Below are 24,557 nucleotides of genomic sequence, written 5' to 3'. Positions count from 1 at the left end.
AATCAAATTCAATCGAATCTCACCAAGAAAATCCATCAAAATTTATAGAAATATTCAAGATTTGAAATCAAATTAGAAAGGCAACCAATTTTTTATTTTTCTTGAATATAGATCCACCGAAATATTCCTCTGTGGAGGATGTGGTGGAGGAACCACCGTTCTTCGACGGTGAAGTTGCCACAGGTGTTGGGGACGGCGATGGCATTTTGTCTGGTCATTATTGAAATCGGAAAATGGAAAGGGGAAAATTAGAGAGTAACTTCATGTAAATTCTGAGAGAGATTTTGATGGTTCTGGGAAATTTTTTGGAGCAAAAAGGCCCTTTTTAATTTTTTAATTTTAATATTATTTTTAAATTTTAAAATTATTTTAATATAAAATTAACCAAAAATTAGTCCCCACTCACACCTTAGGCACACGCCTTGTCCTAGTCAACCATTTTAATGCCACATAGATCTAGTAAACGATTAAAGGGTTTAAAATATTATTTTTTAGTGGGTTCAAGGGTCTAGATGACAAACATGTAAGTAGGAGTATCCACATTACAAAACGGACATAGTGCAAGGGTCCATCGAATCATTTTGCCTCTCAAATACTATTAAAATTTTTAAAAATATTTTAAAATATTATAAATATATTTATATTATAGTGAATGTCTATCAAAATCTATTTGATATCTATCAGGATTTGAAGTATTTGTCTTTTAGTTAGAAACCAGAAGTATTTTTTCCTATAAATAGAGGGGTTTTGTTCATTGTATTCTCAATCTAATGATCTCTCATTCCTCAAGAGAAATAAAGAAGTTTCCCTCTTTTCTTTCTATTTATTCTTGTTCTTACTTTATATTTTCTTGTTCTTACTTTTATATTTCATAACATGTTATCAGCACGAGATTCTGCCAAACAAAGTAAGATTATTAATCTAAAGGTAATTTCAAGCATGAGACTCTGCCAAATAAGGTGAGATTATTAATTTAAAGGTAATTTCAGGGTTAGTAATTTCTTATGTTATTTGCCTTTTTCTACTAAATGATATAATTATTGTTGGATTTGAGGAAAAAAGAATAATTGATTTAGAACCATTTATATTTAAATTTATTCCTCAAGAACAATATTATCAAAAGGGATGATAATATGTTGGGTTTAAGTTCCATGAATTTATGCCTAAGACGTCTTTATATGGATAAGACAATGAGTTTGAATAATCTTAATGCACCATATTGATGATATTATGATGACTAAGGTAAAATAATGATGATGATATTATGATGACTAAGGCAAAATAATGAGTATTTGGTGAAACATGTCCCATCAAATATGCTTCATTTCTTGAATTAAATGTGGTAGCAATAAATCATATGTATGCCTCAATTTGCTTTTGTAGTAGCTATCATAATTTGATACGCTTAAGACATGGTTATATTCCATTCCTGAGGAATGAGAAGCTTATTAATGCAAACGTGCACTTGATTGTGATGGTATCACAACTCATCTCCGAAAGAGGCTGAATAATTGAGAAAACTTATTTTGAAGTCACTTCTAAAGTAGTAAATCTGAAATTTATTCATGTAATAGTAAATCTGAAATTTACTAAAGAAAAAAGGTACATGGCAAACTTGAAGTTTACTAGTATAAAAGTTCATAAATTGATATGAACGATTACGATATCCCAAAGATGTATATACTGAGTATGTAACATATATTGAAGAATTAAAAAATTCTTCATTACTTTTAAGGTTGTTTGTTCTCATAATAAGTTGTTTGGACCAATTAATATTGGGATTGGATCCTTTAAAATCTGAAAAGTATAAAAGGTGAATATGGACCTGTTCACCAGTCATGTGCTCTATTAAGATGCATCAATATAAGATGATCACATGTGCATTTATTATCAACATGCAGTTTGACATTCATAAAGTTGTTTGCTCAAAAAAATTGAGTTAAGAGCATAACTTTCAGATTGTGCAATCAAGACAATTCATCTTGATGGTCATGGTATAGCATCGAATGCTTTTAATAAATAGTTAAATCATTAAGAACAAAAGCTTCATGTGTTGGTTTGAAATACTATATACAAAAGTACTTGTACGCATCAAACCAATAAATTATGATTAATTTTCCTTCAAAGTTGGTTCTAAGTCAGGAATCACACGTTGTCTATCTAATAGTTAATATACGGTATACAATTAATGAATATACCATGATGCACAAAGATGGATTCCTCAAATAAGATGGAGGATGTATGTTAATTCTCCTAACATAAGGGGGAGATTATAAGCAGCTAAGAAATATGTTACGAATTATCATCAGATCCTCATTCAAAAGATAATTCAAGTCAAATACCAAAAGCATCTTATATTTAAGTTGCAAGTGCTTTTATTTTGTGTCTCTGAAGGACAAAGTCTATGCATGCGTGAAGCGTGGTAGACCGATCGGTTCCAAATGAAGTAATCCTTGAAAAGGATAAGGAGCAAATAATCATAATAAAAAGGCAATGTGCTCTTGAAGAGCCTATGACATAACACTTCATGAAACCTTATGAGAGGTTCAGGTACCTGAAAATAAAAAAGTGATGAGATCTCAAAATGTTATGTCACATTGTGAACCAATACAAAATAAAAAATCATCGACGATATCTTTGATACAATATTAGCGCAATATTTTAAAAGATTATGAAGATCTGAATTCTATGTTTATTTAAGCATGTTGACGTAGAAACATTTATCAATTGACCTGAAAGGATATATTTTGATAAGCGTAAAACATATTTGATTTGCAGTCCAGACACTTGAAGATGTCACACTTGACATGTTGGATATTGTGACTTGACAAAAATCCATATAAAAATCTCTAAAGGATTCAAAATGCCTGAAACATATAAAGTTTCTAGGAAACTTGTTTATTATCCTTATGAGGGATAAATTTATGGTTTGAAAATCATTGAAACTCTTGGAGAGTTTTCAAAAGCAATAAGATTATTTGCTGAAACGAGAAATATGAAGTACCTTATCTTAGTGCAATTGTTACACAACATTAATGTATCTTGTAAATACTATAAGGCCTGATATAGCCTTTTCAATCAATTTGTTAAGAAAGACATATTTCTGCTCCTACTAAAAGACATCAAAATGGGATAAAATACATGAGTTTATTTTATTATAAAGATTGTAGTCCCGATTTTATTGGTCATGCTGATATTGGGTACTTATTTGACCCACATAAATCACGGTCTCAAACATGCAATGTGTTAATTTATGGGGACACTGTCATATCTTGGAGATATACAAAGCAGTGTATCTAGCCACTTCATTAAACCATGATGAGATAATAACTATTCATGAAGCTAGCCGAAAATGTGTATAATTGAGGTGCATGATATATCTCATTCGAAAAAAATGTGGTTTGAAATGTGACAATATACCCACAGTTTTATACAGAGATAATGCAACATGCATAACACATCTTAAAGGAGGATTCGTAAAAGGAGATAGAACGAAGCACACTTCATCAAAGTTTTTCTACATATGTGAGCTATAAAAAAAATGGTGATATTAACGTGCACCAGATTCGTTCAAGTTAAATGTGGCTGATTTATTCACCAAATTTTCTTCAATTACAACTTTCAAGAAGATGATGCACAAGATCGGGATGCAAAGGTCAAGGATGTTCTCATTAGGGGGTCTTAATACGCGCTGTACTCTTTTTCCCTTTCAAGGTTTTATCCCACCAGATTTTCCTTGTAAGGTTTTTAATGAGGCAGTCGAAATGCGTATTGTTAGAGATGTGTACTTTTTTTCTTCACTAGATTTTTTTTCCACTAGGTTTTTTCTAGTAGTGTTTTAACGAGGCACATTATCTATCTAGACATTCAAAGGAGAGTGTTATAAATATATTTATATTATAGAGAATGTCTATCAAAATCTATTTGATATCTATCAGGATTTGAAGTATCTATTTTTTAGTTAGAAACTAGGAGTATCTTACCCTATAAATAGAGGGATTTTATTCATTGATGATCTCTCATTTCTTAAGAGAAATAAAGAAACCCCCCTCTTCTCTTTCTATTTATTCTTGTTCTTACTTTATATTTTCTTATTCTTGCTTTTATATCTCATAACAAAAAATAAAAATGCTTTAAATTAACCAATTCAAACAACCACAGATGAGTGTAATTTTGATGAAAATTATTTCTTTATAACAATATTATTCGGCCTACTTTAGCTTGCATTTAAGTCGACTAATTTTAAGGAAGAACTTGACATCTCCCGCCAACAGCTGCCAAAATCTATACTCCTCTGATGTTGTTTACCCAGAATCACTCGCACTGTCAGCCTCTAATACACGTTTCATACAAAATCTTAATTTCAAAAAGTAATTAAAAAAATACTTACTCATTCAATTTCAATTCAAATGATACTAAGTAGAATTAGCGGATTCACTAATTCAATTTCAAATTGTCAAATGACGAGAACTAAAAGTATTCCCATAGTATTAAAACTGGACAACAAATTTTTTTTTTTTTTAAAAAAGTGATTGTGGAAATAAAGGGTTTTTGTGATATTCATATGGAAAGAAATGGAGGGTAATGAACCTGATTTTGCAGTACCGCAGTTGAGATGGGTTATTTGGATGGTGGGCGGGTCTTCTTACGTATTCCTATTCTCATTGCTTTATTTTAGTTGATCATTTTACTAAAAATAAATATTTCATATTACTTGATCAATTATTAATTAATCTTTTTCCAATCACTACAATAAATGCTATATATTAAATATGAATAATTACAATTTTAATACCCATTCCTATACCCAATAGATAAAGAGTAAAATTTATAATCACCGTATAAATGAAACGTGTCAAACTTAAATGAGACAAAGAGAGTAGTAATTATCTCTAAAAATCACTTAACTTTGTTTAGTAACATAAAAGTCACTCAACTATTGATATTTCACCTACAAAGTCACTCAACCAATTCAAGTAGTAATATTTTTGATGGAAAGATTAATGATATTTTTAAACACAAATTTTTTTAAAAATAAAAAACTTGAACTGATTGAGAAACTTTTTTATTGCTAAATAAAGTAGAATGACTTCCTCAGATAATTACCACTAATTGAGTAATTTTTATTTTACAAAACAAAAATGACTTACTTGCGGGGATAAAAATTACATGTGAATGACTGCATCTCAGATAATTACCACTAATTGAGTAATTTTTATTTTACAAAACAAAAATGACTTACTTACGGGGATAAAAATTACATGTGAATGACTGCATGAGAAATTAACTCTTCAAATTTTGGATGAATTTGTAAAACAAATTTCATGAGAAATTAACTCTTCAAATTTTGGATGAATTTGTAAAACAAATTTCAACTTAAACAAGGCAAAATTTTAATAAAAATTTCATGAATGTTCACTTCTTTAAAAGTTACATAAACTAAAGCACATCCCTTGTTTATTTGAGAGAGAGTTTAGCGTAACTGATAAAATTATTGTCATATAATTAAAAAATCATGCTTTCATATCATGAAAATAACCTCTTGCAGAAATACATAATCGTTTTTCAAACTCTATACATAGCAAATGCATATTAGCAACTTCAAGATATAATCCAATCATTGAAAGAGTAGGATTCATGTCATAGTGCACCGAGTTTTTTTTTTCTCACGAAATGGTGTAATGGACTCTTGTACTTGGCTGAGTTCATAAAATAAACATCTTTACTAAGTTTATTATCATCTAAACCCGTCAACTCATCAAAACAAAATATTTTAAACCCTATTTCGATGTGTGTAATACAACCGTCTCCACATCAATTTTCACTTCATTTTTAAATGCTACGTAAATTCCACATCATTTTTAAATACCACATAAAAAATTAAGTATCAAAATAAATTTAATTAAATAAATAACTTTTATGAATCGTAGAAGAATTTTAATAATTATGTTCTTGATGTTTGCTAACAAATTGAACATCAAATTTGTTTCAAATGGTTGAAATTTTTCTCCAATTAATTAAAATTTTTAACTATAAATTCGCATACACAAACACAATGAATTTTCAATTTTAAATTTTATATATCTTTGACAAGATCCACAAAAATCATTTATTAATCTTCAAACTTGAGCTTCAAGTTTTTCCAAGCTTATCATGGAGTTCATTACTTTTTCAATATCCACTATCACTCAATTTCAAAATAAAATTTTAATCATAAAAAACATGAAAAGTTTGAATTGAGAAAGTGATTTGCAAAAAGAATAAAAGTAAATCTTGAACGAAGGGAAAGGGGATTTTGAAAAAAAGAAGATAAATTATTATTTTTTGAGGCATGGTGGGGGCGGGGTTGAAGAAGAAGAACAATGGGATGGAGTGGGTGGTGCAGATGGGGGTGGGGGCTGATGAAGAAGAAGAAAGAAAATAAGTTGGAGGGAGGGTGGGTTTGGGGGTTGTAATGGTGGAAAAGAAAGAAGAAAGGTTTGGGGGAGGAGGCGAGGGGGATGGTTTTTTTTTTAAATTATTTTAATATAAAAATGACACTCACTTGCACCCATGCGTGTGTATTCGTACGGTGTGTTCAGCTTATCCACCTTAATGTCACATACGCTTGTTAATTGTCAGAAAAATTTAAAATCTTGTATTTTGATGAGTTGAGGTAATCAGATGACAAAAGGCTAAGTAAAAATATTCACTTTACAAATTTGAACAAGTACAAAAGTCCAATAGACCATTTCGCTTTTTTTCTTTTTTTTTTGTCTCTTTGAATGTATTGGCATGGCGTGGAGTGGAGAAGAAGACATAAAGGATTCACATATAAAATAAAATAAAACTAAGCGTTATAAAATAGAAATAAAGTGTTCAAATAAGATTAATAAAAGGTAACACAACTAGAGCGAATGCGGGCGGTACTTTTTTTTTCACTGTTGATATGTTTTTGAGAAAAATGAGTTCATAGACCCTCTCAAGTCTTTAATTAAAAAAAGAGATAAGTGGGTCTCATAATCTTATAAAGTTAAAAAAAATAAAGTCTCTTGAACAACTGGGATAGTTGTTCGACAACTGTATTAGTCTCAACAAGTTCACACAATTGTTGAACAACTTCGCAAAGTTGTCGAACAACTTCGTACAGTTGTTCGGGAGAAGTTTTTGGAACGAAAAAACTTTAAAAAAAAACTCAAAAAAAAATTGTCCCCTCCACCTAATTTAAAAAACTTGAAGGAACCTCACTTAATTGAAAAACTTGTTTGTCCTTTTTAATCCAAAGTTCCTATGTTTTTGGTATGTTTACAAATTCATAACTTTGATATTCAAGTTCAATTTGACTAAGTAACTCTTGATGTTCAAGTTCAATTTGGCTAACTAACTCTTGATATTCAAGTTGGATTTGTTTAAATAATTCAGATCTCTTATTAATAACATTCACACATACATCACATGTCTCCATATCATACGACATAAAGAGCCACTAAAAAGGGATTACTTTTGGACTCTATAAGGAGTCATGGTGGGCTTGAGACCTTCGACCTTGCGTGTAACAGCCACATGCTCTAAACAACTGACCTATTCCAGCTTGCATACTAAGTGGTTATTTCAACCTTCCCATCACAATCTAGGGCGGAGGGGTTCATCCCCTTCAACGGAAAATTACACTATTTATATGTGGTTAAAATTTTCTTTAAAGTAAATATTAGATGTTGAACTCCCTTCGTTTTTTTTTTTTTTTTTTTTTTGTTTACCTCATGTTTTAGACCCTTTAATGAAAAATTTGGCTCTGTCGCATTGATCCCCTCAAAATCTCTAATAGGAGAAGGGCTCGCATAATTAGCCAGCCAATTCATGATGTCATCGACATACATATCCAGTAGCATATATATGAAAAAGTTCAAGATGCAAAATTAAAGGTATATGAACATTATCATTTTCTGCATTATATACACCACATATGTTACTATAGTAGTTTTGTTCTTCTAATGGTCATGAAAAAGAGAGTATCAGATGAGGCAGTAACGTTGACGCTGGAAATTAACTCCTGTGTTGACAAAGACACTGTTCTTATCCAGTTACATGCAACTACAAAATGGAAAAGTGATTTGATTCCTATGTAGATATTGTTGCAAAGCTCTCTGAGGGAAGAAATCATCGCCTGTCCAGTTAAAATAATGATGCAGAAACTAGATCAGAATCACGCAAAGCATTAATATAAACATTACTTATGCCTAGACTCCATGAATTTATGCAAGATGCACTGATATCGAATGTACTAGCTAATCAATTAGCTTCTTTAATTTGTACCTGGATTTGCTCCACTCGAGCCGAGGGTCTTTTGAAAACAACCTCTCTACCTCCGTGAGGTAGTGGTAAGGTCTGCATACACTTTACTCTCCCCAGACCTCTCTTCTGGGATTTCATTGGGTATGTTGTTGTTGTTGTAGGCTTGTAGCTAGTCAATAAGCAGAGTATTACGATATGCACGCACATGCATGTACATGAATTAAGCAATTAAAAAAAACTCAGGTGCGGAACTAGTTAATTAGAAAGTATTGCAATTAGCCCATAACCCATTACCAAAGCATTAGAAGTACTGTTGTCACAGGAGTAAATTATCTTTTATGTATATATAGGAGATGTAGAATTTTTTTAGTTTATTCATGTATTTACTTCTTTAATTCCATTTTGAATTTGACTATACGTGGTGATCACAACCAGTAACTTTGAAATATGGAATCACTCATTTATGCTTTTAGATATTTATAGAACCATTTTTATTTAGCTACTATTGCTAGTCTTTTATGCTTTTAGATATTTATAGAACTTTTTTGTTTAGTTACTATAGGTAGTCTTAAAAGAAACACATGTTGGAGAAAAAGAAAGATTCCAGATATTGTGGATATAGCTAAAAGGACGATATAATTAATAGTAGCTGATGATTAGTGATTCATGTTGTGTTCATGCATATCAACTTGCAACAGTTAAACAGTTCATTCAATTAATTATATTAGCTGAATGCTCATTTCTACTAGTATATAAAGACCAGCTCTCAATCGCCTCTCTACTATCAGAACAGAAAAAATCAAATATCTAGCTTGCTAGCTGTAACTGATTTAACAAAATAATAGTACAGGGAGAGCAATGGAATCTAGCCGCAAGCGACTTGGGCTCATCAAAGGGAAGCTAGTGAAGTCTTTGTATCGAGCAGCAGCAGCAGCAGCACCACCTAAACCTTCTCCAGCGACTAATCAATATGGGAGCAGCAACAGCAGTAGCAGGGTTCCTAATCAACTGAACCGTCCTTCAATCATTCACCATCTCAATCATCACGAACATCAGCAGCCAAAGCAAAAATTGGCTCCTTATAATCCAAATAGTACTACCGCGTCCAGCTTATCCTCATCAAGTACTGCCACAGTAGACTTCATATTGAACCAGGATCAAGTATCCATCCCACAGAAGCCCAAAATTTCATTTTACATTCCACCAGTGGCCGAAAATACTACTGATCAACAAGAGTACTCTAACAGTACTAAGAGTAGTGGTACTACTTCGACGACTTATAATTATGCCAAGATGCTTGACAATGAATGTGTAGATCTAAAAGCAGCAAACTACATCTCAAGTGTTCAGGAGCGTTTTAAGCTTGAACGCATCAATTCAGAACGGAAGGCGCACTACTTTTCACATTCTAACGAGGAAGTGTTGCAGCTTCACCAGTAAGCTGTAGCCAGCCTTTGATGTATGTAACAGTTATTGTATGTACGTAGTATGAGCTACCCGTCTCAATGTATGTCACATTGTTTGGTCGGCACAGAAGTTACAAATCTTTCTTTTAAAACTAAAGGTGTGATTAAAGAAATCGATAAATATTTGTATAGTTATAAATTACTCCTGTCTCATTATATTAAAGAACTCGATAAATATTTGTATAATTATAAATTACTCCTTTCTCATTATATTAAGAGTGAAAAAAAGTGTAGCATGTAAAATGAAAGCCACCATTTTTGATTTTGTTTTTTTGTAAAATGGATGGAAATTTGATTAGTCAAGTGTTCAGCAAAACAGAGGGGGAGTATCCTCAAACGTACCAAGAGAGATAATAGAATTCCGCACCAAAGCCCGGTCGGGTAGGTATTGATGAGAGTTTTAAACGTCTAACAAAAACAGTTCCTTCCATGTCTGCTTCCAATGCTTCAAGGACAACTGCTGGTGGGTTGGGTAGGATAGTGGCACTGCTCCCAGCTGCGTGCTTAGCTAGACAATCTGCTACACCATTCGCTTCTCTAAAGGTGTGCTGCAGTGCTGGATGTCCCAGTACCCTGATTAGTGACCTGCACTCAGCAATAATGTTAGCTTATCTTGGATTACTTTTTATAAGCATCGTGATTAGATCAAGTGAGTCCGTGTCAAGGACAAGGGGGCTTAATCTATGAATAGCGGCCATGACCAGGCCTCTGTGTAAAACCTGTCATTCTGCCATACCTGGTGTTGTGAGTGGAATACTCTCGTAGAACCCCATTACCCATTGGCAGTGACAAAACAAGAATTTTTACTAAGGGGGTTCATAAGTGAATATAAAAACTAATCAAAGGGGGTTCAATATCTAATATATATATACATAAAAAATAATTTTAACCATGTATATATAACATAATTTTCCGCCGAAGGATGAACCCCCTAATTCAAGTGTAGCTCCGCCACTGCCCATTGGCCCTCATGGTTTCTAAACACACCCCCTATTCCTCCTGGTCCAGGGCTATGTTTGACAACACCATCGATATTGAGTTTAGTAATGCCCCTATTAGGAGGCATCCATTTGATCTCTATAGTAGTGTTGCTGCCAGGGGTAGTATGATCTTTGATGAGCAATTCATATTCAGTAGCGTGAGCAATGATCTCTTGGAGCAGAACGTGTTCTCTAGCTTCTTGTTGAAGAGGTTATTGTTCCTGGCAGTCCAGATGAACCACAAGCAATAGGGGAGAAAAGTGCCCCAGTAGGTGTGAGTGTTGAAAGGTTTGTGTCCATTATTTTTCCACCAATCCATCCAGTTATCCATGTGGAGTTGAGTAGCGGGGAGGTTGTGGTAATGAGTATTTGGAGGGAGGACCTTGTCCCACACAACGCCTAGGCAGAACTAGTTGGCTAGCCCAATGTTTAGCAAATTACTCCTTTTGAAAAAAAATAAAATTACTACTGCTATCTTAGTAGTACACGAGTACAGAGTTGTTTTATAAATATCTTTTTACAATAAGGATATAATATGGGTCTATTTGATTAATCCTATACGTACAATATAAATTCTAGTCCCTTCCAGTGAACATATATGAAGACGTAAGTGAGAGTGAACCTAGAGAAGCTGAATTAAAGCTCATTATCTTTTTTCTTTTTGGAAACTTATACATAAAGCCAATTACTTTCTGTCAACTTCCTCCATAAAGCAAAAGCTCCCATTAATCACACCATATATACTTTCTTCTCTTTTTAATACCATGCGTGCATATCACTCTCAAGTTTAGCATCGATCCCCTCCTTCCCTCCTTCTCCACTAAGCAAAATCAGTATATTATTGCCTTAAAAAATTACCACTTATTCACCAAAGTGCGTACCAAACAAGTAGAGCAATCAGCATCAGCTATAGCAAGAACAAGTGTTACATAAAATTGAAAATGGGAACAGATTGGGCACCATCGGTGATAGCCGTGGGATTGTTCATATTATTGTCACCAGGACTGTTATTCCAGCTGCCATCAAGAACAAGATTTTGTGAGTTCGGGAATATGTATACCAGTGGGATATCAGTACTTGTTCATGCAATCTTATACTTTTGTTTATTTACCCTTTTAATTGTCGCCTTTAATCTTCACATATGGTCCGATTTTACCTTCCCTCCCGTTAAGATTTAGTAATTTCTTTTAACTTGTTTTTGGTTTCTGTCATCATATAGTTGTATACTACTACTACTACTATTCCATAGGTACTTGTTGAAGTGTTTAATTTAAGATGTTTATGAAGTTCATGCAAAATGGATTTAGATACGTAATGTCCATTGGCAATTCGTGTTTTTATGCGTGTGCGCCTGTAATTTTCATTTGTAATGGTACGTTTATATGTGCTTATGAGTTTTGGAGTTTAGAAAAGAGAGTTTATTAGAATAGATTATATTTTGACTAAATTATTTAGTGAATTTCTTAACATGGATACATGTTTTGTTCGCACACCAAACACTAAGTTTTGGCTAATAACTAGAACTCTAGCATTGTTGTCCCTGCATAAGATACTCCGATTTGGATTGAATATATACTCAAATTCTTCACAATACGCTCATTCCTTAGGTTTCATGGAATTTCGACATGTTGATATTTTAGACGGTAGTTATAGCTGTTAGGGTTTTTGCCTTACCAAATTTTTTGTTTTATTTTTAATAAAAGTAATACCATAATTACTTTTATTTAAGTTTTATTTTTCTCAAAAAGTTTTTATATTTTTTTATTTAGGTTATTAATATGTAGGTCAGTTGGCCGAATCATATCAATAGTATTATGTTTTAATATGTTTTTCTTTGTCATCTGAATTATCGTTCAATGATTTGCAATTAATAGCTTCCGCATGACGCTCTCTCGATTTCGAACCAACAATAGCATCAGATACATCTGCTTTTGCTTAGATTGTAACTGGCAGGGGCGGAGCTACCCTTTATATAGGGGGTTCATCTGAACCCCCTTTGGCGGAAAATTATACTATATTTACATGGTTAAAATTATTTTTTATGTATATATAATTAATGTTGAATCCGCCTTCAGTTAGTTCGTTGTTTCACTTGTGAACCCCTTACTGAAAATCCTGGCTCCGCCACTAGTAATTGGTTATATGTTAGAAAAGAAAACAATAGTTTGGAGACTCAAGTGTTCCATATTAGCAAACGTACGTACTAACTGGCAACTGCATGCTAATATAACCACTTCTACTAATAGGAACCGGAGACGATCACCAAGAAAGAAGAGAAGTTTATTCGTAGATTTACTAATAGTTTGATGCATGCTTTGACGTATTCTTTTCTCAGTTTGACGTAAATTAACCAGCAATTCTGCATAAAATATCAAATAAGGCACAGGAACATACTCAGAAAATTATTAAAAGATAGAGAGTAGAGACATAAATTTTACTTAAACAGAACACAATAAAAATAGACTAATAATATATAAATACGATGAATCACAAAATAAAGTAGTAATAACGATGAATCACAAAATAAGATATTAATAACGATGAGAGCTGACACCCCAGCAGTGGACGTGCCGGAGTGGTTATCGGGCATGACTAGAAATCATGTGGGCTCTGCCCGCGCAGGTTCGAATCCTGCCGTCCACGCATTTACTCACGCTTTCCTTTTGGTTTATTTGGGAGCAGCAAATCTATCTATACTAGAGGTGCATGACCCGTGTCACCACGGCCCAATACTATAGACATTTTTTAGTACTAATATTTGATATTGATGAAATACAAATATAAATGTAGATTGATTTAAAATAATAATTTTTTAAATAATAATTATTTGACGGTACTCGCAAAGAAGTGGAGTTTTATAAGATAGTTTTTTTCCACATGATAAGAAAGTGTGATGTGTCGTGTAGTCGAGTTATTTTAATTGTCTGATGATAAGATTGAGACCTGTTACAAAATATAGAAAAGATGTAGAACTAATATTCATATGATTATTTCATACAAAAACTGAAACAAAAGATACTTCAATTAACAATAAAGTCTTGGATCATCTTCTCAAAGATGATTATGGTTGAAGCAGCTGCAACAAATATGTCATAAACGCATATTTTTCTTGTTTTAATTAAATACTATTAATTTTCTAATATATAAATGACTTATAGTAATTAATTAGGGGTGATATAGTGAAATCACGGTGCAGTTCTTGAAGCAGTCATATCGAAATCAATATTTTAATTAAATATTATGAATTTTTTAATACATAAATGACTAATAAAAAATATTATTAATTAGAATATATAAATGACTTATAATAATTAATTAGAGCTAATATAGTAAATTATGGAGCAATTAGAGGTAAAATAGTAAAATAACTTATAATAATTAATTAGGGGTAATATAATTAAAAATATTATTAATTCTAATATATAAATGACTTATAATAATTAATTAGGGGTAATATAGTAATTCAAGGAGCAATTAGGGGTAATATAGTAATTGATGAAGCGCTGGTAGAAACCATAGGCAGACATGTCATCTATTTTTTAATTAAATATTATTAATTTTTAATACATAAATGACTTATAATAATTAATTAGGGATGATATAGTAAAATCACGGTTAAAGCAGCTGAAACAAATGTCATAAATATCTATTTTTTAATTAAATATTATTAATTCTAATATATAAATGACTTATAATAATTAATTAGGGGTAGTATAATTAAAAAAATAGTATTAATTCTAATATATAAATGACTTATAATAATTAATTAAGGGTAATATAGTAAATCACAGAGCAATCAGAGATAATATAGTAAATGACAAAGTAGCTGGTTTTTTAATTAAATATTATTAATTTTTAATACATAAATGACTTATAATAATTAATTAGGAATGATATAGTAAAATCACGATTAAAGCAGCAGAAATAAACGTCATAAATATCTATTTTTTAATTAAATATTATTAATTCTAATATATAAATGACTTCTAATAATTAATTAATTTGAATATATAAATGACTTATAATAGTTAATTAGGGGTAATATAATAAATCACTGAACAATTAGGGTTAATATAGGCAGATATGTCATCTATTTTTTTAATTAAATATTATTACTTTTTTAATATATAAATGACCTATAATAATTAATTATGGATGATATAGTAAAATCACGATTAAAGCAATTGAAAAAAATGTCATAAATATCTACTTTTTTAATTAAATATTATTAATTCTAATATATAAATGACTTATAATAATTAGTTAGGTGTAATATAATAAAATTATTATTAATTCTAATATATAAATGACTTAAAATAATTAATTAGGGGTAATATAGTAAATTACAGAGCAATTAAGGATAAAATGGTAAATAATAAAGAGTTGATCGAAACTAGCTCTTCTATAATATAGAAATATACTAGAGGAGCATGACCCGTGTCAACACGGGCCCAACATTAAGATATTTATTTATTTTTTCAATCTTGATATATTTAAATAAAATTTTTTAATAAAAGGATTGCATATGTTTTCTAGGATTCATCTGGAATCTAGCACGAGTTCAACATATGTTATTTTAATACGTATTTAGATAATCTAAGTTGTTAACTATTGTAATTTATAATATTTTTTTATGTAATTTTCAAATTAATATACGTTACTTTTCTTGTCCAAATTTTTGGGGCATTGCTAGTGAATTATATTTTAAAAATAATTTAAATTTTTAATTATTGTGATTTATAATACTTTTCTTCTATTTCAATTTTAGTGACACTAATATAATTAAGAGTCGACCAAATATTTATATTTTTAAAATTTTTTAAGTTGTTAATTATTGTGATTTTTAGTATTTTTTATGTAATTTTTTTGAAATATATAACATATTTAATTATTTTTAGATATTTTAAGTTGTTAACTATTGTAATTTATAATACTTTTTATGTAATTTTTAATAATATATGCTACTCTCCTTGTCCAGAGTTTTGTGTCGATGATAGCCAATTATATTTTTTAAAATAATTTAAATTTCTGATCATTGTGTTTTATAATATTTTTTCTATTTCAACTTATTTGACACAGTGCTTAAATAACCATAATAATTAATTAGGGGTGATATAGTAAAATGTAATTATTATTATTTATTATTTATTATTTTTATTATGTGTATGTGCTGATTCAAGAATAATTTGGAAACATTTAGAAATGTGTTGAATGTTACAAATGTTAATAATCCATTTGGTGCTTCTTGATTTCTCTACATTTATCTCTTGTGTGTTTTTACTCTTTTGCCCTTTGAGTATATGTAGTAATTTCTTTTTTTAAATATCATGAAATTTTTTATTCATAGTATATATATATAGTAAAATCGCGGATAATAATTAATTGCGGGTAATACATTAAAATCACGATTGAAGCAGCAGAAATCAATCAACTTTTAAATTTTTTTTTGTTAATTATTTTTATTTACAATACTTTTTATTTTATTTTCAAATAATATATGTTGTTTTATATCTTCTTCTGTCCCGTCTCAATTTTTGTGGCACTAAAATAATTTTGATAGTCAATCAAATATTTTATGCTGACTTATCATTTTGTTATTCTTATTTTTCAAATACATAAATGACTTATAATAAGGAGTGATATAGTAAAATTATCGTTCGAAAGACGAAAATTTAATTTAAAACATTAAGAGTTAATTTCGCATTTTATGTCTATTTTATTTTTCATTAAATATTATTTATTTTCTTAATACCTAGATGACTCATAATAATTAATTAAGAGCGATTGATTATGTTATTACTATAAAAATTAATATAATTTTATCATATCCAATAGTAATCATCGATAATTCACCGGAATAGTATATTAATTACATACGGGATGCTATATTTGCATATGCAAAATATGATATTATTAAACATTATTGGATAGTGCATTATATTTATCTTTCATAATAATAAAATTTTACTATATATTTTTCTTTATTTTATTTTAACTTGATACATATTGACCCAACACAAATTCTAAGAAAATATTCATTAGAAATTTATTAATTTTGTACTTAAAAATTTTTAAGTTAAGTTTAAATATTAGTATTTCTATATAAGAAAGAAATTATTTTAAAATTTAAATTTACTAAAATAAATAAATAAAAAGATTAATTTTCTATATAAAAGTCAATTAAATTAATAAAATTGATTTACTTTAAATATTTAGATGCAATTAATTAAGATAATTTTTTATTTTGTCATGATTTATGGTGCACCGATAAAATTTTGAGAGTTGAATAGAACTTTTATCTATTTTTAAAAAAGTATTTTAACTTGTTAATTATTGTGATTTATAATAATTTTTACATAATTATCAAATAATATATTTACTCCTTGTGTCACAATTTATGTGGTATAATTTTGAGAATCAACTAAAAATTTTATATATATTTTGAATATTTTAAGTTGTTAATTATTATGATTTGCAGTACTATTTCTTTTATCTCAATTTATGTGGCTTTGCTAAAATAATGAGAGTCAATAAAATTTTTATATGTCTTTTAAATATTTTAAGTTATTAATTATTGTGATTCATGGTAACAAGTTAGTTTTGAACATGATAGTCAATTAAATAAATAAAATAATTTTACTTTCAATATGTAGTTATAATTAATTAATAGAATATATTAAATATTTAAACCATTATGATGAAACAATGAAATTATTATATATTGGGGCATGATATGTAATTAAGTGAGAGTGGAGGGATTTTTTGATAATTGCATGAGAGGTGGTCGAAACTACCTCTTCTATATAATAGAAAATAGGAGACGCAAAAAACCGCCACATGTCAGTACCACAAAAATTCAATAATTTTTTTTAAAAAAATTATTTTAAAAATCTATCTAAAAGACTATCTCTATTTATATCTAATAGATATAGCCACGTTTCCAACCAAAAAGAATAATTAACAAATAATTTGAAGAAAAAACTGCTTACAAAAACTACCCAAGTTTCACTTGTTTCTTGCTTCAAATTGTTCCTATTTTCATTTATTACTTTCAATCTCCTAACTCTAATTCTTTTTGCATTCAATTTTTTTGTGTTCAATTTTTGCTGTCTATTCATCAATTATGCTTTTTGATTAACATTCTGGGTTGCAGGAAAAAGAAAAATCAACGCCAAAGAAACCCCAATCATTTATGGAGGAAAAAATGAATAGTGAATATTGCAGAATCTCGAGTTTTCAGTGAATTTTGATACGATTCCAAAAAAACATCTCATAAAATACTATTGATAAAATACACTTTAAATTATATCAGCATACTATCTTATTATGCATTGCAACACGTTCTTGAAATTGAAAAAATTATAAATAAGGGTGGAGAAATTCGGTGCACTTTGTCTGCGACAGAATTTTTTATAAATATTTTTTCTAAAATATGAATTAAGGTTGAAATTTGTGTGTGTTAAATATTGAATTATTTAGAGATGGTAGCTTTATCTTAATTAATTGAGACCATTTCATAGAATATAAAAAATAATATAGATCTAAAAATATGAGATATTAATAAATTGAAATGATAGGATGATGATGTTGTTTGCCGGGCTTTTAGATAAATTAATTTATTTAGGATCTCTTTACATTATTTGTTGGGGAGAATTTTATTTTGATTCCCTTATGTTGAGAAATAGATACATTGAGTAGGAAACACAGGTAGAAAATGATATTGGGTGGTTACAGTGTGAATAAGATGCAAAAAGAACATAATCTTTCGTAGCACATTGAAGATCAGCAAATAATTAACTAAGAAATTAAAGTATTAAATATTACATTTTATAATAAATACGTCACTATTGGACATAATAGGCATAATAATGTTTAAAGATTGGAGAACAGAGAATGCCTCAGCCTTGAGGCTAGTTATTTTTTTCAGTAATAAAATAAAACAAAGTAAATACTACTCAAATATTGATAACTGTTATAAATGTATTTACTTTATAGTGAATGTATATCAACATCTATTAAAAATTACTTCGATATCTATTAGGATTTGAAGATCTATCAAGATCTACTTTGATATCTATTAGGATTTGAATCATCTGTCTTTTACTCAGACTAGGAGTAAATTTCCCATATAAATAGAGGAGCTGTCTTTTACTCAGACTAGGAGTAAATTTCTCATATAAATAGAGGAGTTTTGTTTATTGTATTCACAATCATATGATCTCTCATCCCTAAGAGAATCTCATCCTAAGAGAAGAAATAAGAATAACTCTCTCTATTCTCTCTACTCCTCTTCTTGTTCTTTATTGTTTTATAACACGTTATCAGCACGAGACTCTGTCAAATAAGGTGAGATTATAAATCTTAAGGATTTCAAGGTTAGTAGTTTTTTATGTTATTTATCTTTTGCTACTAATAATATAATTATTGTTGAATTTGAGGAAAAATAATTGGTTTGGAACCATTTATGCTTTAAATTTATTCCTCAAGAACAATATTATCAAATGGATGATAATATGTTGGGTTCAAGTCCCATCAATTTATGCCTAAGATGCCTTTATATGGATAAGATGTTGAGATCGGATCTCAATGCATGTATTGATGATATTATGATGGCTAAGGCAAAATAATGAGTATTTGATGAAAAGTCATGAAATATATCTCATTGATATGCTCTATTCCCTGAATTGAATGTGGTAGCAATAAATCATATGTATGCCTCAATTTGTTTTTGTAGTAGCTATCATAATTTGATACGCTTAAGGCATGATTATATTTCATTCCTGGGGAATGAGAAACTTATTAATGCAAACGTGCACTTGATTGTGATGGTATCACAACTCACCCCCCGAATGAGGTAGAATAATTGAGAAGAGTTATTTCGAAATCTACTTCTAAAGTAGTAAATCTGAAATTTATTCATGTAATAGTAAATCTGAAATTTACTAAAGAAAAAAGTACATGTCATGGTACACTTGAAGTTTACTAGAATAAAAGTTCATAAATTGATATGAACGATTGTGACATCTCGAAGATGTGCATATTGAATATTAAACATTTATTGAAGAACACTAGAAGGTTCTTCGAAAATTGTTTATGTCGCTTGTTCTCATGATAAGTTGGTTGGACCAACTAATATTGGGATTAAATTCCTTAAATTTGAAAAATATAAAAGGTGAATATGGGCCCGTTCATCTATCATGTGATGTGTTGAAAAGATGCATCAATAAGATGATCACATGTACATTCATTGTCAACCTGCAGTTTGACATTCATAAAGTTGCTTGCTCAATAAAATTGAGTTAAGAACATAGTTTTCAGATTGTGCCATCAAGAAAGTTATCTCGATGATGATGGTTTGGCATTGAATGCCTTCGATAAATAGCTAAATCATTATTAATCAGAACAAAACTTCATGTATTGGTCTAAAATATGATATATTGCAATAGCATTTGTATGTATTAGACCAATAAATTATGATTATTTCTGCTCTCTCAATTGGTTCAAGGTTGGGAACCAATTATTCCATTTGATAATTTTGATGTGCGGTATACAATTAATGAATATACCATAATGCACAAAGATGGATTCCTCAAAGAAGTAGAGGATGTATGTTAGTTTTCCTAACATAAAGGAGAGATTATAAGCGCTATGAAATATGTTAGGAATTATCACCAGATCCTCATCCAAAAGATAATTCAAGTCAAATGTCGAAAGCATCTCATATTAAGAGCAAGTGCTCTTATTTTGTGTTTCTAAAGGACAAAGTCTATGCATGCGTGAAGCGTGGTAGACTAATCGATTTCAAATGAAATAGTTCTTGAAAAATAAGGAGCAAATAATCATAATAAGAAGGCAATGAGCTATTGAAGAGCCTACGACATAACACTTCATGAAACCTTATGAGCATGTACCTGAAAATAATGAAGTGATAAGATCTCAAAATATTATGCCACATTGTGAACCGATACTAAATGATATATCATCAATATCTTTGACACAATATTGACGCAATATTGTGAAAGATTACGAGGATCTTAATTCTACGTTAATTTAAGCTTGCTAACATAGAAACATTTATCAAGTGACATGAAAGGATGCATCTTGGTAAGTATTAAACTTATTTGATTGCAGTCCAGATATTTGAAGATGTCACTCATGAAATGTTGAATATTGTCATTTGACAAAACTTATGCTAAAAACTTTTAAGGATTCAAAATGCTTAAAGCATATAAAAGTTTCTGGGAAACTTATTTAAAATCCTTATATTGTATAAGCTTATTGCTTGAACATCATTGGAACTCCTGGAGAGTTTTCAAAGCAATAGATTATTTGATGAAATTCGAAATATATCGAATTGGATTGGTTATGAAGTACCATATCTTAGTGCAATTGATGCACTCATGTACCTTGCAAATACTACAAGGCCTATAGCCCTTTCAGTTAATTTATTAGCAAGGTATATTTCTGCTCCTACTATAAGACATCGAAATGGGATAAAACACATGAGCTTGTTTTATTCTAAAGATTACAGTCCCGATCTTATTGGTCATGCTGATGTTGGGTACTTATCTGACCCGCATAAAGCTCGGTCTCAAATAGGCTATGTGTTCATATGTGGTGGTACTGCCATATCTTGGAGATATACAAAGCAGTCTATCGTATCCACTTCATCGAATCATGCTGAGATAATAGCTATTCATGAAGTAAGCCGAGAATGTGTATGGTTGAGGTCCATGATACATCTCATTCGAGAAAACTATGGTGTGAAATATGACAATCTACCCACAATTTTATATAGAGATAATTCAGCATACATAACACATCTTAAGGGAGGATTCATAAATGGAGATAGAACGAAACACATTTTGCCAAAGCTTTTCTACATACATGAGCTACAAAAGAATGATGATATTAACCTGCAACAGATTCGTTCAACTGACAATATGACTGATTTATTCACCAAATCTTCTCCAATTGCAACTTTCAAGAAGATGCTGCACAAGATCGAGATGCAAAGATTCAAGGATGTTCTCATTAGGGGGAGTTAATACGCGCTGTACTCTTTTTTCCTTACGAGATTTTGTCCTACTGGGTTTTCCTTGTAAGATTTTTAACGAGGCAGCCGATATGCATATTGTTAGAAATGCGTACTCTTTTTCCTTCATTAGATTTTTTTCTTACTGGGTTTTTTCTAGTAAGGTTTTAACGAGGCACATTATTTATCTAGACATTCAAGGGGGAGTGTTATAAATGTATTTACATTATAGTGAATGTCTATCAAGATCTATCAAGATCTACTTTGATATCTATTAGGATTTGAAGATCTATCAAGATCTACTTTGATATCTATTAGGATTTGAAGCATCTGTCTTTTACTCAGACTAGGAGTAAATTTCTCCTATAAATAGAGAGGTTTTGCTCACTGTATTCACAATCATATGATCTCTCATCTCTCAAGGGAAGAAATAAGAATTACCCTCTCTAAAAATTACCCTCTCTATTCTCTCTACTCCTCTTCTTGTTCTTTATTGTTTTATAACAATAACTTCAAATAATTAATTAATTAGGAGCTTTTTTAAAAAAATAACAAAAAATACATTTCATGAGTGAGAAATTGTATTTAAAGGTGTCCAGCGAAAAAAATATAAATATATCAAGTTTACAAGATAATGGTAAAATTGCATGACAATGTAATAATATTATCTATCTATATCTATAATCTATAATATATTAAAAGTGCGAAGACCTTAGAAAAGTGATTCGAACTTTTTGCTCTTCATTAAAACACTCTCCAATAGACAAGATCGTCTTTTCACCTATCTCTTTCAATTATTATATTATTAAATCAAACACTCCTAAAATATATGGGAAAACTCTGATGAAATAAATATCTGAAAAGATTAAGAATCCTAAACTACATAAAATATATCAATCCTAAAATATTTATAAATCCTGAAATATATGAAAATAAATTAACTGTTCTAAAATAATATAGGTAAAGAATCACATTAAATTCCTTTTTACCCTTTTTAACGTTTCTACCTGCATTCTAAAACGTTATGAGGTGTTTTTATGATGGGGGCATTGCGCAAGAGTTCTTTCTTTAAGTTTAGATTGGACAATCTTTATTTAAAAAATTAAAATGCTTTAAGAAAAGAAGGGAAAAGATTCACAGTATGTGCATGTATTTATAATTGGCATGACCTTTAGGTGACTAATAAATAACTTTGGTCGATTTTTGTTTATATCATTTTAGTAATTAAGTTATTAATGTTAAAGTAATGGTAATTAGAGATTTCATGTGTTCGTAAATTAAATTTATAACCAATTTTATTCTTTCATTAGAGATAATTTGAACTGTCCATTTTATGTTTTAGTATCGTTATCAAGACCCTAAAATATATATTTGTTTTTAAAGTGTAATATTAAATAATTGATATTTCTATATGTCATATATTTTTTTTTCAATTTGTTGTCCATATCTTTATTTTATAATTTATAATTATTTGTCTTGAATGAGAAGATTCATGAAGTGGAATGTGATTTAACGTACCTTGACGTGAGCAGTATGAAAAGAGAGAAATAGAAGATTTTTTGAAGGGTAAGTTTTTCTTTATCAAGAAATTAGTCTTACGTGACTTTAAAAAGATCCGATTCATAAAAGCAAGATTTTAAATGCGGATCAAGTATATTGTTCGATATAAATGAGAAAAATTTATTCTTTTATATACACTTATTATTATCTTCATACACACGTGCAAATCACGTATATTTGACTAGTGTAAAGAATAATGCAAACAGAAAATAAGAAACGAGAAATTAATAAAAAAATAAGAAAATCAGCCTAGAATAAATTAAAAGGCTTATTCGAATTTAAGCTAATAAGGTTATTTAAATTATGATATAAGAATTTAAATTAAGAAATTCTAAGCAACTCATTAAAATTTAGATATATAATAATTTTTATATATGTCATTTAAATAATAATTGAGATTAAAATATAAAATATTATATTGAAAATAACATGAAAAAATGTAATTGCTAATTGTATATACTACTAAAATAACAATACTCCTATTAATTAAAAATACAACTATTACTCAAATTTTTAGTCCGGCTAAAACAAACTTATGAAACACTTGATCTTATCATTACATAAAGGTAATATAACCTTCTGGACTCTTCTACTATATCAATTTTGTAAGTTGGACACTTCTGCTTACATGTTTGTCATCTGGACGCTTGAACCCATTAAAAAGCAACATTTTGCACCCTTTGACCATTTACCTTGCCTATGTGGGATTGAAATGGTGACTAGGACAAAGAGAGTGTAGCTACTCTCCCGAGGGTGCGAGTGACGGTCAATTTTTGATCAATTTTACATTAAAATAATTAAAAAATAAAAAAAATATTTTAAAAAAATTTAAAAAGGATCTTTTTTTTCCTCCATCTTTTTAAATTAAAATTTTTTTTTAAAAAATTAAAAATAATTTTTTTTGTAAATTTAAAAATAATTTAAAAATATTTTTAAAATTTTTAAAATAATATAAAAATATTTTTAAAAATAAAAAAAATTATTTTTTTTCCCTCCCCACCCCATCCAGCCCCATCCCACCCCACCCCCAGTCCCCACCCCACCCCAACACCCGTCCAACCTTTCCCCACCCTCACCCCAGCCCATCCCCACCCTCCACGCCCTACCAGCCCCATCCCACCACACCCCTAGCCCCTTTCAACCCTTCCCCACCCCAGCCCATTCCCACCCCTCACACCCTACTAGCCCCATCCCACCACACCCCTAGCCCTTTCCAGCCTCTCTACCCCACCCAGCCCCCACATC

At 29.8% G+C, this 24,557-nt stretch overlaps 1 protein-coding gene and 1 non-coding gene across 2 annotated transcripts; both read left to right on the top strand.

Moving 5' to 3' along the window:
• Positions 1–11,485: 11,485 nt before the first annotated feature.
• Positions 11,486–12,045, top strand: LOC107861060. Its single transcript, XM_016706457.2, has one exon. The coding sequence runs from the start codon at positions 11,659–11,661 to the stop codon at positions 11,893–11,895; it is 237 nt and encodes a 78-aa protein (XP_016561943.1). The 5' UTR covers positions 11,486–11,658; the 3' UTR covers positions 11,896–12,045.
• A 1,233-nt stretch (positions 12,046–13,278) lies between these two features.
• TRNAS-AGA lies at positions 13,279–13,360 on the top strand. The gene has a single exon. It is a non-coding gene; the product is annotated as a tRNA-Ser (tRNA).
• The last annotated feature ends 11,197 nt before the right edge of the window (positions 13,361–24,557 follow it).

This window comes from Capsicum annuum, chromosome 2 (assembly GCF_002878395.1).
Source record: "Capsicum annuum cultivar UCD-10X-F1 chromosome 2, UCD10Xv1.1, whole genome shotgun sequence".
In the NCBI taxonomy this organism is placed as follows: Eukaryota; Viridiplantae; Streptophyta; class Magnoliopsida; order Solanales; family Solanaceae; genus Capsicum; species Capsicum annuum.
The sequence above is the reverse complement of the archived record's forward strand: the minus strand, read 5'-3'. Positions and strand labels throughout refer to the sequence as shown.